Here is a 15057-nt window from a genome sequence, read left to right on the forward strand (position 1 = left end):
GGCACCACCGATCAACCACGGGTACCCACCAGGTAGGTGAAGAACAGGACGGAGTTGCGGACGTTGTTGTTGCTGGTCTTGAGGTGGAAGTTGACGGCCAGGTTGTCCCCGGGCTGGAGTTCGGTGGCGGCCACCGCCAGGTGCAGGAAGTTGCCCGAGCCGGCCTGGCTGCGATAGGCCTGGGCCGTCATCTGCCGCGAGGCCTGGCGCTCTGGGGGCAGCCCTGCCTGCGCCGTCCGCACCTGGCACAGGGGAGAGGGTGGCACTCGGTCAGCGGGGAGGAACACAGGCCTGGCTGGGGGCAGTGTGGAGGGCTCGGCCACCAGAGAGGTTCTGTAAAGGTCTTGGCCACCACAGAGGTCTTGGCCATCATGGAAGGCTTGGCTACCATAGAGGTTCCGTAAAGGTCTTGGCCACCATAGAGGTCTTGGCCATCATGGAGGGCTTGGCCACTATAGAGGTTCCATAGAGGTCTTGGTCACCCTAAAGGTCTTGGCCATCATGGAGAGCTTGGCCATCATGGAGGGCTTGGCCACCACAGAGGTTCCATAGAAGTCTTGGCCATCATGGAAGTGTAATGGTTATCATGGAGATTTTGGCCATTATGGTGGTCTTGGCCATCATGGAGGTGTGTTGCTCAGCATGGAGGCCTTGGTCACCATGGAAGTCTTGGCCACCCTGGAGATTTTGCTCTCCATGTAGGTCTTGGCCACCATAAAGGGCTTGGCCACCTTGGAGATCCTGGCTACCATGAAGGTCTTGGCCACCACAGAGGTCCTGGCCATCATGGAGGTCTTGGCCACACAAAGGTCTTGTCTGTCATGGTCTCCCTGCTTCTCCCTGGTTCCCTGGTCCTTGGTGACCATCTCCACACTCAAACTGACCATCTGCTACCTTGGATGATTTGGCCACTCCACCACCGTGGTCCCCCTGACCTTGGCCCTTGGCCACCCTCAATGTCTTGGCCACTTTTGTCTCCCTGGTTTTGGCCATCCCAGTTCCTAGTCACTAGTCATCCTGGCCACATGCCACCATGGACAACTGACCACTGTGGACACCTCCACCAGTCTCTTTGACACCTGGTCCTTGGTGACTGTCATGTCTTGGTCAACTCAAGTGAGTTGGCCACCATGGTCAGCCTGACCTGGACTATCCTTCTCCTTGGCCAGTGGAGGCTGGGATAGCTCCGGTCCTTGATCACTGTGGATATCTTGACCACCACAGTCCAGTGGATGGATGGTCCACTGACCATCATGGATGTTCAGTCCTTCTGTCCTGGATGATCCTGTGACCATCATGGATGTCTAGTCCTGCTGTCCTGACCTTTGCTCATCACCACCATGGGTCACTTCAGCCACCTCAACTCCCCTGTCCTTGGTCACTCCGGCCATCTCAGCCACCTCAAGCCCTGGTCACCTCCCCAGACCTGGGCCACCCCGGTGAGGTGACAGCAGTGTCCCCACTCACGGTGATGGGGACGCTGTCCTTGGTGGCTGGCATGTTGAGGACCAGCCTGGCTGTGCCATCACCCCGGGTGGACACCTGGCCCTGGAAGCCATCGGCCTGGACGGTGACACGTGGTGCCGGGGACCCATCAGGGTTGGTGACATAAACCTGCAGGGGACACCGGGGAGGTGGTGACATAAACCTGGAGGGGACACTGGGGGACGTGGGAACATTATGGGAGGACATGGAGTGGGACACTGGGAAGGGGTTGTGGCACTAGGAATGGTTGGTCGCACTGGGAAGAGGATACGGGGAAGGGGTGGTGGCACTGGGAAGGGACACTGGGAATGGCTGGTGGCACTGAGAGGGGACACTGATCCTGGGAAGGGGTGGTGGCACTGAGAAGGGATATTGGGAAGGGGTGGTGGCACTGCAAAGGGACACTGGCACCAGGAAGTGCCACCCCAGTGACACGGTCTCCAGCCCCTCTCAGGTGACACAGGAACATCACTCAGGGACCAACTCCTCCTCCACCCCCAGTTGTGCCCTGTCCCCACCCCAGGATACCCTGTGGGTCCCGTGCCACCACCCTGGGCCACTGCTGTCCCCAAGATGTCACCAACCATGAGGTCAAAGGGCATCCCTGGCTTGAAGTACTTGGGGGTACGGGTGAAGTGGATGCTGTAGGGGGATGTCACGATCTTGATGTCACCAAGCTGGGCCTCCACCATGTCACTGCCTGTGGGGACACCGTGGTGGCCATGTCACCTCTGGTCCCTGTCCACACCTCAGGTGCTCCCCATCCTCGCTGTCCCTGTCTCTTCTATGTTCCCCTGCCACTACCCTGGACGTCCTCCATGTCACTGCCTGTGGGGACACCATGGTGGCCATGTCACCTGGGGTCCCTGTCCCCCACCCCAGGTGTCCCCCCATCTCCTCATCCTACCCTGTCTCCTGCATCCTCTCCGTCTGTTTCAGAGTCCCCTTGTGTCCCCCCATGTCCCCTCGTGTGCCCCCGTGTCCCCTGCTGTTCCTGGCCCCCTGTGTCCCCCCGTGTCCCCCACACAGACCTGACTCGGTGATGACGGTGACAGTGACATAGAGGGAGTGTCCCACCAGCTCCTGGGGGTTAGGGAAGCGCTCGCGCAGGTGAGCCATGGACAGCAGGGCGTCAGCATCACCGTCCTGCACCTGAGGACACATTGGGGACATAGGGACAGGGTTAGGGACAGCAGGGCTTCAGCATCACCGTCCTGCACCTGGGGACACACTGGAGACACATTGGGGACACACTGGGGACATGGGGTCAGGGTTAGGGACAGCAGGGGGACAGCACAGGGACAGCAGAGGGACAGCAGGGCATTGGCATCACCAGCCTGAACCTGGGGACATACTGGGGACATGGGGACACAGCTGGGGACAGGGGTAGGACAGGGTTGGGGACAGGGACAGTGCCAGGCTCACTGGGACAGGGTTGGGGACAGTGTTGGGGACAGGGACAGTGCCAGGCTTACCGGGATGCGTCGCAGGGACTGGGGGATGCTCTTCCTCTCGTTGTCCACCGTGACCCCGAAGAGGACAAAGGCCATCCCCTCCACGCGCTTCCCGTACAGGTACCTGGGGACAGCCACTGTGCCATCGTGTCACTGTACCACCCTGTCACCTTGTCACTGCACCATCGTGTCACCATGTCATCATGTCCCCTGCACATCCCTATTACAGCCATTCCTGTCCCCACAGGTACCTGGGCACAGTCACCGTGCCACCGTGTCACTGTGTCATCCTGTTACTGTGTCACTGAGTCACTCTGTCCCCATGTCCCCATCCTGCCACCTCATCTCTGTCATTCCATCCCTGCCACCACCATTGTCCCCCTGTGTACCTCTCCACCATGTCGCCATGCCATCCCCAGGGACATCAGCCAAGCCCAGTTGTCCCCTTTCTGCCATGCAGATGTGACCCCAGAGGGGACACTTTTGTCCCCAAAAAGGGACATTTTAGTGTCACCTGGCCAGGATAGACACCCTGAAATCCTCCTGGCTGTCGATGTACAGGAACTTCTTCTCAGGAATCAGGGACACCTCGAAGCTCGGAAGTACTGCGGGGTGACAGTGGTGACATCGGTGACACTGCCACCCCTTCGTGACAGCCCCCGATGTTCTCAAGCCCACCCCTCACCCCTCACCCACCATATTCCTTGACCTCGAATTGGGCGCTGAAATCCTGATCCGGAGAATCCTCGAATTTGGCTGAAATCGTCCACATGCCCAAGCTGGGGGAGGTGAGAGGGAGGTGACGAGGAGGTGACGGGGAGGTGACAACCCAGGAGTTGTCCCCAGACCACCGTGGGGGACGGTGACACCCACCTGACAACCTCGGGCAGGTTGTGGGTGAGGGACAGGATCCCGTTTTTGGTTGGAGATGACACAAGAACTTGCTTGATGATGATGTTGTCGGGCGTCTGAAGGGACACGTGGGTGGCATCATGTCACCCGTGTGTCACCCACCCATGTCACCCACCTGTGTCACCCCAGGACACTCACCTTGACCTCCACGATGACTGTCTTGGCCACCGGCTGCATGAGGTGGCTCACAGTGAAGAGGCGGCAGAGCACTGGGATGGAACACAGGGTACACGGTGAGGGGACACAGGGGACAAGGTGAGGGGACACAGGGGACAAGGTGAGGGGACAACGTGAGAAAACACTTGGGGACAGCCAGCACTGGCAGGAGACACAGGGGACTTGGAGGGGACACAAGGGACAAGGTGAGAGGGGACAAAGTGAGAGGGGAAAAGGACAGGGTGAGAGGACACAAGGGAACAAGGTGAGGGGACACGTGGGGACATCCAGCATTGAGAGGGGACAGAGGGGACAAGGTGAGCAGGGACAGGGCAGGGACACTGGGTCCCAATGGGGACATCACAGGGAGGTCCCAAATGGGTGACACTGACACCCCAAGGTGCCACCATCGCCCTGAGGTATCACAGAAGGGTGACACAGCACCCTCAGGTGCCACCAAGTCCCCAAGATGCCATGAAGAGAGGACCCAGCACCCCGAGGTGTCCCCAGTGCTCCGAGGTGTCACCAGGAGGCGCCACCATCACCTTGAGGTGTTTCCAACCCCCCATGGTGTCCCCAGCCCTCAAAGTGTCCCCACAGCTGTGATGTCTCCACAGTGTCCCCATCTCCTCGGTGTCCTTGCAGTGTCCCCAGGTGTCCCCACAGTGTCCCCAAGTATCCCTGCGTACTCACCAGTGGCCCCAGCAGTGTCCCCACATCTGTGATGCCCCCACAGTGTCCTCATCCCTGCAGTGTCCCCAGGTGTCCTTGGGTGTCCCCACTCATTCATTGGTGGCCCAGGCAGTGTCCCCAGCCCTCTGAGGTGTCCCCACGCCTGTGATGTCCCCACAGTATCCCCATCCCCGCAGTGTCCCCAACTGTCCCTGAAGTGTCCCCAGCTGTCCCTGCAGTGTCCCCAGGGTTGCTCACTGGTGCTGCTGGGGGTGTCCCCCTGCCTGTGATGTCCCCACAGTATCCCCATTCCCTCGCTGTCCCCATCCCCTCCAATGTCCCCAGCTCTCCCTGTGGTGTCCCCAGCTGTCCTCAGCTGTCCCTGCAGTGTCCCCAGGGTGTCCCACCGGTGCTGCCCGGGGTGTAGATGGGTTTGTCGGTCTGCACGAAGATGTGGCCACTCTGCAGGGACACCAGCAGCACCTTCTCCAGTGTCACCGCGGCCACCTGTGCTGTCACCGCCACAAACTGCTTTCCTGGCGCCTGCGGCAGCGCCTTGGCTGGCACCTGGGGACAGTGTAGACATTGGGGATACTAGGGACATCCATGGGGATAGGGGACATCCAGAGGGGCAGGGGACATTGAGGACATTAGGGACAGGGGACATTGGGGACAGTGGGGAAAGGGGACACTGGGGACATTTGGGATATCCAGCAGGACAGGGACATTGGGGACATTGAGAACATCCATGAGGACAGGGGACACTGGGGACATTGGGGACACAGAGGAGAAGGGGAGGAAGGGACATTGGTGACAGGGAGGAAAATGGGGACATTGGGGACATTGGGAACAGGGTGGGGACAGAGGACGCTGGAGACATTGGGGACACTGGGGACATTGGGGACAGGGTGACATTGGGGACACTGGGGACATCCACAGGGACATCTGTGGGACAGAGGACATTGGGGACAGGGGGCACTGGGGACACTGGGGACAGCCACAGGGACATTGGGGACATCTGTGGTGACACCTGGAGGTGACCATCCCAATGGACACCAGGAGTGACCACCCCTCTGTCCCCAGCAGTGATCACTGTCCCCAGCAGTGACCACTGCCCCCCCCCCCCCCCCTCCCCGGCCATTCCCCACCTCCACTCAGGGGTCAGCTCCTGTTTCCCGTCCCAGGCAGTGACTGTGGGGACAGTGACCTGTGCTGATCAGTGCGGGGGGGAGTGGCACTGACCGGGGAGTGACGGTAACTAGAGGGGGTGACACTGTCCAGGGGGAGGTGACAGTGACCGGGGGTGGTGACAGTGATCAAAGAGAGGTGACAGTGACCAGGGTGACAAGGTGACTCCGTACCTTGATGGTGGCCATGGCCATCATGCCCTGCTCCGGGCTCAGGGCCACATGGGTCCGGAACAGGACCTGGCGCTTCTGGGGGAAGTCCTGGACCAGCAGCAGGGCCTGGGTGGCCGTGGTCACCCCGGGGGCCTCCAGGAGCACCAGCTCATCCGTCTCCAGACGCAGCACGGCCGGGGTCACCATGGTCACCCTGGGGACAGCAATGACCGGGGTCACCATGGTCATGCTGGGGACAGCAACGGGCTGGCACAGGGCTCTGGGGGGGCACAGAAACCCCAAAATCTGTCCCAAAAACACCTTGGGGACCTCAGAAACCCCAAAATCTGTCCCGAAATTACCCTGGGTACCCCATAAACACCTTGGGTACCTCACAGCACCCAGAAACCCTAAAATCTGTCCAAAAACACCTTGGGGACCTCAGAGCACCCAGAAACCCCTAAATCTGACCTCCAAAACACCTTGGGGACCTCAGAAACCCCCAAATCTGTACTGAAATTACCTTGGGGACCCCATAAACCTTTGGTGACCTCACAGCACCCAGAAACCCCAAAATTTGTCCCAAAACCACCCTGGGGACCTCACAAAGCCTTGGGGACTTCAGAGCACCCAGAAACCCCAAAATCTGTCCCCATAGCACCTATGGGTGGGGGGGTCCCAAAAAAGGGGATTCCATGGGGGTCCCATTGTTTGGAGGTCTCACGGACATGTGGATGGGGGTGCGATAGGTGGGGAGGTCCCATGAATGGGGGGGGGTCCCACGAATGAGAGGGGGGTCCCATGGTTTGGGGGGTCCCATGGATAGTGGGGTGGGGGTCCCAGGGGTGGGGTGGGGGGGGTCCCATGGATGGGGTTGGGTTGGACTCCCATGCTTGGGGCTGGGTTTGGGGTGGGGGTCCCCAATATCTCACAGCTGAGCGCGGGCGGGGGTCCCGAGCAGCACCAGGAATCCGAGGAGGAGGAAGAGAAGATGATGAGGAGGGGGAGGGGGCAGCGCCGGAGCCCCCATGGCTGCAGGGAGGGGACAGCGACAGCGACGGCGACAGCGACACGGGGGGAGTCCCTTTATGGGGTGGCACCGAGGGGGTTAATGGGCAACCCGAGCCCCGCCTCCACCCATGGGGAGGGGTCAGGATGGGGGTGGAGGTGGCGCTCCGGCCGCCTTTGGTCGCCTGCGGCCACCTGGGTGAGGAGGGGGTGACGCCGCCGGGACCCTGGTGACAAAGGGGGAGTGGCGCTGGTCGGGAGAGGGGTCCCGCAGCCTCGGGTGGGGGAGGGGCGGGGCGGTCATTCGTCATTTCGGGGAAGGAGCCGGCGCGGGGCCAGCGCGGGGCTTGCGACATCGCGGGGACATCGCAGGGACACCCGAGGGGGGGGCGCGACACCGAGGGTGGGGGAACAGCGGGGACAGCGCAGACAGCGGGGGACAGTAAAGGGCTGGGGGGTGGGGAGGGTCCTCCTCCTTGAACCCCTGAACCCCCCCCGCCCCAATAGGTCATTGAGAGCTGGGTCACCCTGGTGACGCCTGGAAGGTCCTGGGTCACCTTCTGGAGCTTTGGTGGGACCTGGAGACTTGGGGCCCACCTGGACCTGGACACCTGGGTGACCCCTGAAAGGTCCTGGGCCATCTCCTGGACCTTTGGTAGGATCTGGACACTTGGGGTCCATCTGGACCTGGACACCTGGGTCCATCCTGAGACCTCTGAAAGGTCTTGGGTGACCTCCAGGACCCCTGGTAAGACCTGGACAACTGGGTCACCTCCTGGACCTGGGCACTTGGGTCCATCCTGAGACCCCTGAGAGGTCCTGGACACCCTCCTGGATGCCCTGGTCCACCATGTCTGGCCCACCTGGACCCTCCTGGGCCACCATGTCTGGCTCATCTGGACCCCTCCTGTGACCTTGTCCCCTCTCCAAGCCCCAGGAGCCCAGATCCCTCCCCATGTCCCACATCCCCCCGTTGTCGTCATGTGGCGACCACCCCCTGGTGGCAGCTCCTGCCCGGTGCCACCGCTGTGACACGAAGTCACCCTGGAGCCACCACCTGGGCCCAGCTTCCATTGTCCCCTGTGTCACCTCCGGGGGGGAAGGGACCTCCTGAGCCGTGGGAGGTGTCCCAGGAACGGTTGGAGGTGCTGAGGTTTGTCCAGAGGTAATCCAGCGGTCATCTAGGGGTTCCTCACTGGACGCGGTCCTGCCAAGGCCACACAAGGCAGGGCCTCAGCTGGTGCTGCTCTGGACAGGAGAGTGACACCAGGATCTCATCTCCACCAGGATCTCATCTCTACTAGGGTCTCATCTCCACCAGGATCCCATCTCCATCAGCTTCTGGCCAGAAGCTGATGGTTGGACCTTCTTCCATTGATTCCTCTGCAGAAGTTTATCTTGCCAGGACCCACCTCCAGTGAAATTCATCCTGCCAGGACCCACCTCCACCAGTTCCTTCATAGAATTTTATCCTGCCAGGACCCACCTCCATTGGAGTTCTTCCATTGAAGTTTATCCCACCAGGATGCAGCTCCCCAGCAGTCCCTCCCACCAGTTCCTGTCCAGGCATCCCCATTGTGGTCCCCAGGGAGGTGTGATGGCAGTGTGCCCACTGGCTGGTGACCAGGTGCGCCCTGCCCGTTGGACACCGGGCCAGCAGCCCCGGGGGACAGGTGTGGGACCTGGTGCAGGCGCTGGGCGACGGGGCCCTGCTGTTCCACCTGCTTAACGTGCTGCTGCCCCGCGCCGTGCCACCAAGGGACATCTGTCCCCGGCCACAGATGTCACAGGTGAGAGTCCCAATGGGGACAATGGGGATGGGGACATTGACTTGGTTTGGTTTCTGCTTTAGTGTGAGTGTGAAACAGGAATCCAGCTATGGAGGGCGGTGTTCCCAATGCCAGTAAGGAACCTCCAATTAGGCCCTCTTACCAGAAGGCTGTGGGAGACCCCATAAATATGTGTGTAAACTGAATTTTTTGTTAATATCCTTTAATACAACGGCCATCAAGTGGATGAAGGAGTCCAAGGGGACTTGTACTTTCCCTGAATCTGGAAGCTGTGTGAAACCTCTCTTGCCCTTGACTCCCTGGAGGTCTCTTCCTCATACCCCTAGACTTATACAGAAGAATCAACCCACTTGGGTACCTTTTCCACCTCACAGGATCCAAAATCAGGGGTTTGCCCCAGTCTGTCCCCATTTAGTTGTGGAAGATGCCCGTGGGCCAGACAGAATTAAAAGGATGGATTTATGTTGGAGATGACCTCCAAGGCCATCAAGTATTGCTTGATGAAACCAGAAGATGCAAAAAGGGAGATTTTTCTGAGGTCAGAGGTCAACAAATCAGCTCTCCACAAGGGATTTCGGATGTTGGGCTGTGGATGTGTGCAGGTGTCCACAGGGAGCCAGGAGGTTGTGGAGTCCCCCAGCCAGGTGTCTTCCCAACACGGATCACCGGCACCACGGATCACCGTGGCTCTGCCCGCTGGGGGTCACTGGGGATCATCCAGTGTGGATCCCATGGGGGATGGAGCTGGAGTAGCGCATGAAACTCTCCCTGGATGCGGGGCACTTGCAGGGCTTCCCTTAGTGCTGGCTCTGTTGGTGTCTGCTCAAGATGAAGCTCTGTGAGAATCTCTTCCCACACTCTGGACACTCATAGGGCCTCTCCCCGGAGTGGGTGCACTGGTGAATCACAAGGGTGGAGTTGTCCCTGAAGCCCTTCCTGCAGTCAGGGCAGCAAAAGGGTCACTCCTCCATGTGAATGTGCTGGTGCCTGACAAGATGAGAGCTGGTCTGAAACCTCTTCCTGCATTTATCACACTCGTTGGGCTTCTTCCCAGCGTGGCTCCTGAGGTGGTAGACCAGGTGGGAGCGCTGACAGAATCTCTTCCCACACTCCCCACACTCGTAAGACCTCTCGCCAGTGTGGATCCTCTTGTGGACAATCAGGTTCGACTTGTGGCTGGATCTCTTCCCACACTCGGGAGACTCACAGGACTTCTCCTGGGTGTGCGTGTGCTGGTGGCTGACAAGGGAGGAGTTGTTCTTGAAGCCTTTCCCACAGTCAGGGCAGAGGAAGGGCCTTTCCTCTGTGTGAGTGCGCTGGTGCCTGAGGAGATCAGAGCTGGTCTGAAACCCCTTTCTGCATTTATCACACTCGTAGGGCCTCTCCCCGGTGTGGGTTCTCAGGGGGACAGTCAAGTTGCATCTCCGGCTGAAGCTCTTCCCACACTCCTTGCATATGTAGGGCCTCTCCCCCGTATGGATTCTCATGTGGCGGATAAGGTTGGATCTCTGGCTGAAGCTCTTCCCACATTTCAAGCACTTCTGGGGCTTTTCCTTACCTGTAGCTGCTCATGGATCCCCAGCTCTGAGCTCCAGCCGCCTCCTTGGCCCAGGGTGGGTCTTTCCTCCTCAGATCCCCATGATCTGCATTTGCAGCCCCTCCTTGTGAGAGATCTCCAGGGCTTTTCTTCCCTGTTGGATTCCTGTGCTGTGGAGCTGCTCAAAACAGCCTCTTCCACAAGGTTCTGCTGTGGGGATTTGTCCTCCCTGGTCTCTATCCTCAGCTCCTGGTCTGGGGGAGGAAGGACAAGGAGAGGATGGGATTTGCCTCCATGCCACAGGGAAGGGCAAGGAGATCCCCCCAGGACAGTGCGTCCCCTGTAGGACAGCTTTGGCAGCAGGGTTGTCCTGCAGCTGGGGGCCGTGCTGGGCTGGGAGATGGAGGAGGAGAGAGGGGGAAAGGGGCACTGACTTCCTCCTCCCCTGCCTGGGCCTCCTAGGCCATCTTCCTCTTCCTCACGACCTCCTCCTCTTGCATCAGGCTAAGGTTTAGAAACAGGAAATCCTGGTTTGGGGGAAACAAGGGTTGAGCACATTGGGTTTGATGGTTCCACTGCCTGTCTTGGTTTGAAAAGACAGGTGTCTGCTAAGGAAGGCAGGAGCCTCCCTTAAAATTGAAAATGTGAACCCCTCCCTCCAAATTACTATAATTTTGAAATTAAGGGGCTCTCAGGGAAAGATATGGAAATAGGAATAACAGTTCTTTGCTAGGAAAAATAAAATAAAAAATGCAGCAGTACCAAAAAAATCACTGTCAGAGTCTGAATCCAATCTGACACCCTGTTAATCAGGGTGTTTGTTGCATTCCAATTAAATGGTGGCTGCAGTCCTCCTGGAGGAGCAGATGTAGTTCTGTTGAGGCAGTGATCCTGCAGAAGGGTGCAGTTTTCCTCCAAAGGTCCAGTGGTGGTGCAGATGGGCCTGGTCTTCCTCTGGGAATCCAGTGGGAGAAGGCTACTTTGGTGTTCCAGATCTCTGACTATATCCAGTTAGGAATGCTTGGCTCCTCGCTCTTGGCAGAGCTTCTCACAATGGGATGATGTAATTTTATCAGTCATGCAGTAACACTCAATGGCCCATTAATTGAAGATATTCCCCTGGAGAGAGGTTGTGGGAGAGATAAAGAAAACTGCCCCATTTGGTTTTAACAGCTGGCCCACTAACAGAGGATATTCCCCCCAGAGTTATGAGGGATGGGTCATGGAAGAGATAAAGAGCACTGCTCCCCCTGGTTTCAACAGATGGTGATAGAATGCATACTGCTGGTTACATCTTGCATTGCAGCCTAAGACAAGGAGGAGCACAGACCAAGGGATGACACCAAGCAAGGGGGACACCGGGGGAGACACTGGGACGGGGGAGACACTGGGACCTGGGGTGACACTGGGCTGGGGGGCACATGGACCAGGGGGTGATCCTGAGCAGAGGGCACACCAGATCAATGTGACATCACTGGGTGACCCCAGAGACTGGGTGGCTGCTGAAGTGAGGCTTTTTTTTTTCCTCCTTTCCCTCCTTTTTCTCTTTTATCTCCCTCTTTTTCATCTTCTTTTTCCCCTTGTTTTCTTTTTCTCCATTTTTCCTTTTCCCTCGCTTTTTTCCTCCTTTCCCCCTTTTATCCCTCTTTACCCCCATTTTTCCCCCATTTCTCCCTCTTTCCCCCACTTTTCTTCCTTTTGTCCTCCTTTTCCCCCTTTTGTTCCCCAGCTCAGTTGATTTTCTTTTTCCCCACATTTTTTCTCTCAATTCCTCATTTCTTTTCCCCTCCCATTCCTCCTGCTCCTTGGTTCTTCTGGATTTCCATCAGATTCATGGTGCATGGAGCTGCTCCGCCTTGGGTTTTTCCCTATTTTTGGGGAGGAATTTTGGGGCCAAATTCCATCTTTATTTTGACAGCAAATTTTAAAAATCTCTCTGCCCTTTGGTGGGTTTTGGTGACTTTTTTCCCCTCATTTTTTCTCTGTTTTTAATTGATTGTTTAAATAATATTTTAATTTCTTGCTCCCAGGGTTGTTCTGTTATTTTCCTGCTTTTTTTCCACCTCTTTTTCCAAGAGGAAGAGGCAGAAAAGAGGGAATAAAGGATGGAAAATGAGAGAAAAAGGGTGGAAAAGAGGGTGGAAAACAGAAAAAGAGGGCAGGGACTGAGAAGCTGTGATTATCCAGAGGGGATGCATTTTTTTGAGATAACCCTGAAGATTTGTGATAATCCCAGGAATGGACATGGATCATGTTGGAGATTGGGAATGGGCACGGATCACGTTGGAGACCAGGAATGAGCACAGAACCTGTTGGAGATTGGGAATGGGCATGGAACCTGTTGTAGAACAGGAATGGGCACAGATCCCATTGGAGATTTGGAATGGGCACAGATCCTGGTCTTGGAACTAGAGGAGGAATTTTAGGAAGTGAGGGGGAGGTCCCGCTGGCTCTGGGCAGTACCGGGAAAAGGCCCTGCAGGGATTACTTAGGAATTTAATTGGTAATTTCAGCCACCTTGTAAGGGGGGGATCCGAGGGAGCAATGGTGGCAGTATCCGGTGAGAGGGCATGGGGATCAGGAACTGAACCAGGAATGGGGGCAGGGACAGGGAATGGGACTGGGAATGGGGACAGGGACAGGGAATGGGACCGGGAGTGGGGACAGGGAATCTGTACAGGGATGGGAAACAGTACCAGGAATGGGGACAGAGGCTGGGAATGGGCTTGGGAATGGGGACAGGGGCCGGAAACTGGGAGAGGGAGTGGGTATGCAGGATTGGGACTGGGAATGGGACTGGAAATATGTCATAAGGAGTGAAAATCCATAACCTGGAATGTGAATATGGGACAGAGACTGTGAATAGGACAGGGAATGGGGACAGGAACTGGAAATGGGACTGGGAAAAGTGACAAGGACCAGATATGGGCACAAGGACCAAGAATGGGGACAGGCACCAAGAATGGGAAGGGGAGGGGGGAGAAGAACAGGGAATGGGGACAGGGACTGACATTGCGATTGGGAATGGAGACAGGGACCGGGAACTGGGACAGGAACCAGGATTTGAAACGTGAATGAGGACAGGGACTGGGAACAGGACCAGGAATGGAGGCTGGGACTAAGAATACAGGACAGGAACAGGAAATGGGACTGGGAATGGGGGCAGAGATTGGGAATGGGACCAGGAATATGGACAGGAACTGGGACCAGGAATAGGGACAGGGACTGGTACCAGGAATGGGATCGGGGATGGGAACAGGGACCCACAATGGGGACAAGGACTGGGAATGCAGGACAGGAAGAGGTTACAGGACTGGGAATGGGGACAGGGACCGGTAATATGGGACCTGGATTGGAAATGGGACTAGAAAAGCAAGATAGGGACTAGGAATGAGATCAGTAATGGGGACAGGGACTGGGAATGGGACTATGGGAATATGGGACTATCCTGGGCTGTAAGATGTTTTTATTCTATTTCCCATATGTCAGAGGTGGGGCAGTTATCTTCTGTTAATTGGGCAGTTTACTTTATCTCTTTCACAACCCATCCTCCCTCCAGGGAGATGTCTTCTGTTAATGGGCCATTGAGCCTGACTGATGAAATTGCATCACCCCATTGTGAGATGCTCCACCCAGGGGGAGGAGTCAAGCCTTCCTACCTAAATAGAATCTGAAATTTGGAACACCAGAGTAGTCTTTTCCCATTGGATTCCCAGAAGCGCAGCCTTTTTTTACTGGATTCCCAGAGGAAGACCAGGCCCATCAGCAGTATCCTCAGACCTTCAGGTGAAAACTACACTCTTCTACAGGATCACTGCTTCAACAGGACCCCATCTGTCCCTCCAGGAGGACTGCAGCCACCATTTAATCAGACTGCTACCAACACCCTGAGCAACCGGGTGTCAGGTCATATTCTGACTCTGTCAGTGGTTTGGGGTTTTTTTGTACTATTACATTTATATTTTTAATTTTCCTAATAAAGAATTGTTATTCATATTTCCATATCTTTGCTTGAGAACCCCTTAATTTCAAAATCATACTAAGTTGGAGGGAGGGGGTTTACATTTTCCATTTAAAAAGGCTCCTGCCTTCCTTAGCAGACACCTGTCTTTTCAAACCAAGACAGATTTTGGTGCACACCATGGGGCCCAAGTGCACTTAAAGTAAAAGAGGGAAAAAGGAGTAACAGTTCTTGAGTAACCTAATTTTTGTGTGCTGATACAGAAACCTCATTAAGTGTCACCATGTGGCCCAGCTTACCCTGGCTTGGGTGGTGTGATAAACGAGTCGACCAAATTTAAGAATTGTACAATAATCTTTATTATGCAAGCAAGAATAAGCAAGATTCAGCGCTGGGCGGCCAGGAGACTTTGCTCTCCTAGGTGCGCGCCTCCCCCCTTTAAAGTTCGCTTTTTATTGTCCTTTTTTTCCGGATTCCTGGATGACGTGGTCTGTTTTCTGCACGTGCTCCTCCTGTTGCTAGGGGTCTTTTTTCTGCCTTCTGGTGGTCGTGGGATGAAGGCCCCAAGTCTTCCTCTTTGGCAGCTTTCCTTATAAGGCATACCTATAAGTCTAATTTTTTTAAGCTCAGCATTCTTGCAAGGTTAATAATTGTTACCATATGTGTTTCAGAAAGTCTCCTACATCTATGGGGTAGAATTTTTGCAGAGCAAGCAATTCTACAAGGTTAGTAATTATTACCA

At 56.4% G+C, this 15057-nt stretch overlaps 3 protein-coding genes across 4 annotated transcripts in view; 1 reads left to right on the plus strand and 2 right to left on the minus strand.

The window, feature by feature from the left end:
- LOC102074317 (venom factor) overlaps positions 1–7398 on the minus strand; it is a 26498-nt gene extending 19100 nt beyond the window's left edge. The window contains 13 exon segments of the mRNA XM_074530449.1: positions 30–242; positions 1468–1614; positions 2070–2185; positions 2517–2637; positions 2961–3063; positions 3454–3544; positions 3636–3718; positions 3813–3907; positions 3990–4060; positions 5087–5246; positions 6041–6233; positions 6952–7064; positions 7066–7398. Of these exon segments, the coding sequence (XP_074386550.1) occupies positions 30–242; positions 1468–1614; positions 2070–2185; positions 2517–2637; positions 2961–3063; positions 3454–3544; positions 3636–3718; positions 3813–3907; positions 3990–4060; positions 5087–5246; positions 6041–6233; positions 6952–7064; positions 7066–7383 (1824 nt within the window). The 5' untranslated portion in view covers positions 7384–7398.
- LOC106630119 (uncharacterized) overlaps positions 1–11655 on the minus strand; it is a 148927-nt gene extending 137272 nt beyond the window's left edge. The window contains 2 exon segments of the mRNA XM_074530158.1: positions 9652–10381; positions 11637–11655. Coding sequence (XP_074386259.1) covers positions 9652–10381; positions 11637–11655 — 749 coding nt within the window.
- The window catches only part of LOC102074184 (uncharacterized), a 24290-nt gene continuing 16414 nt past the window's right edge, over positions 7182–15057 (plus strand). The window contains exons 1-2 of one of the 2 annotated variants that reach the window (XM_074530478.1): positions 7182–7226; positions 14987–15040. The gene's annotated coding sequence lies outside the window, so the exon portion shown is untranslated. Of the gene's footprint in view, positions 7227–7447; positions 8818–14986; positions 15041–15057 lie in introns of those variants that run through there. The other variant, XM_074530475.1, reaches the window with a different exon arrangement.

The sequence above is a fragment of the Zonotrichia albicollis genome, chromosome 32 (genome assembly GCF_047830755.1).
Source record: "Zonotrichia albicollis isolate bZonAlb1 chromosome 32, bZonAlb1.hap1, whole genome shotgun sequence".
Classification (NCBI taxonomy): domain Eukaryota; kingdom Metazoa; phylum Chordata; class Aves; order Passeriformes; family Passerellidae; genus Zonotrichia; species Zonotrichia albicollis.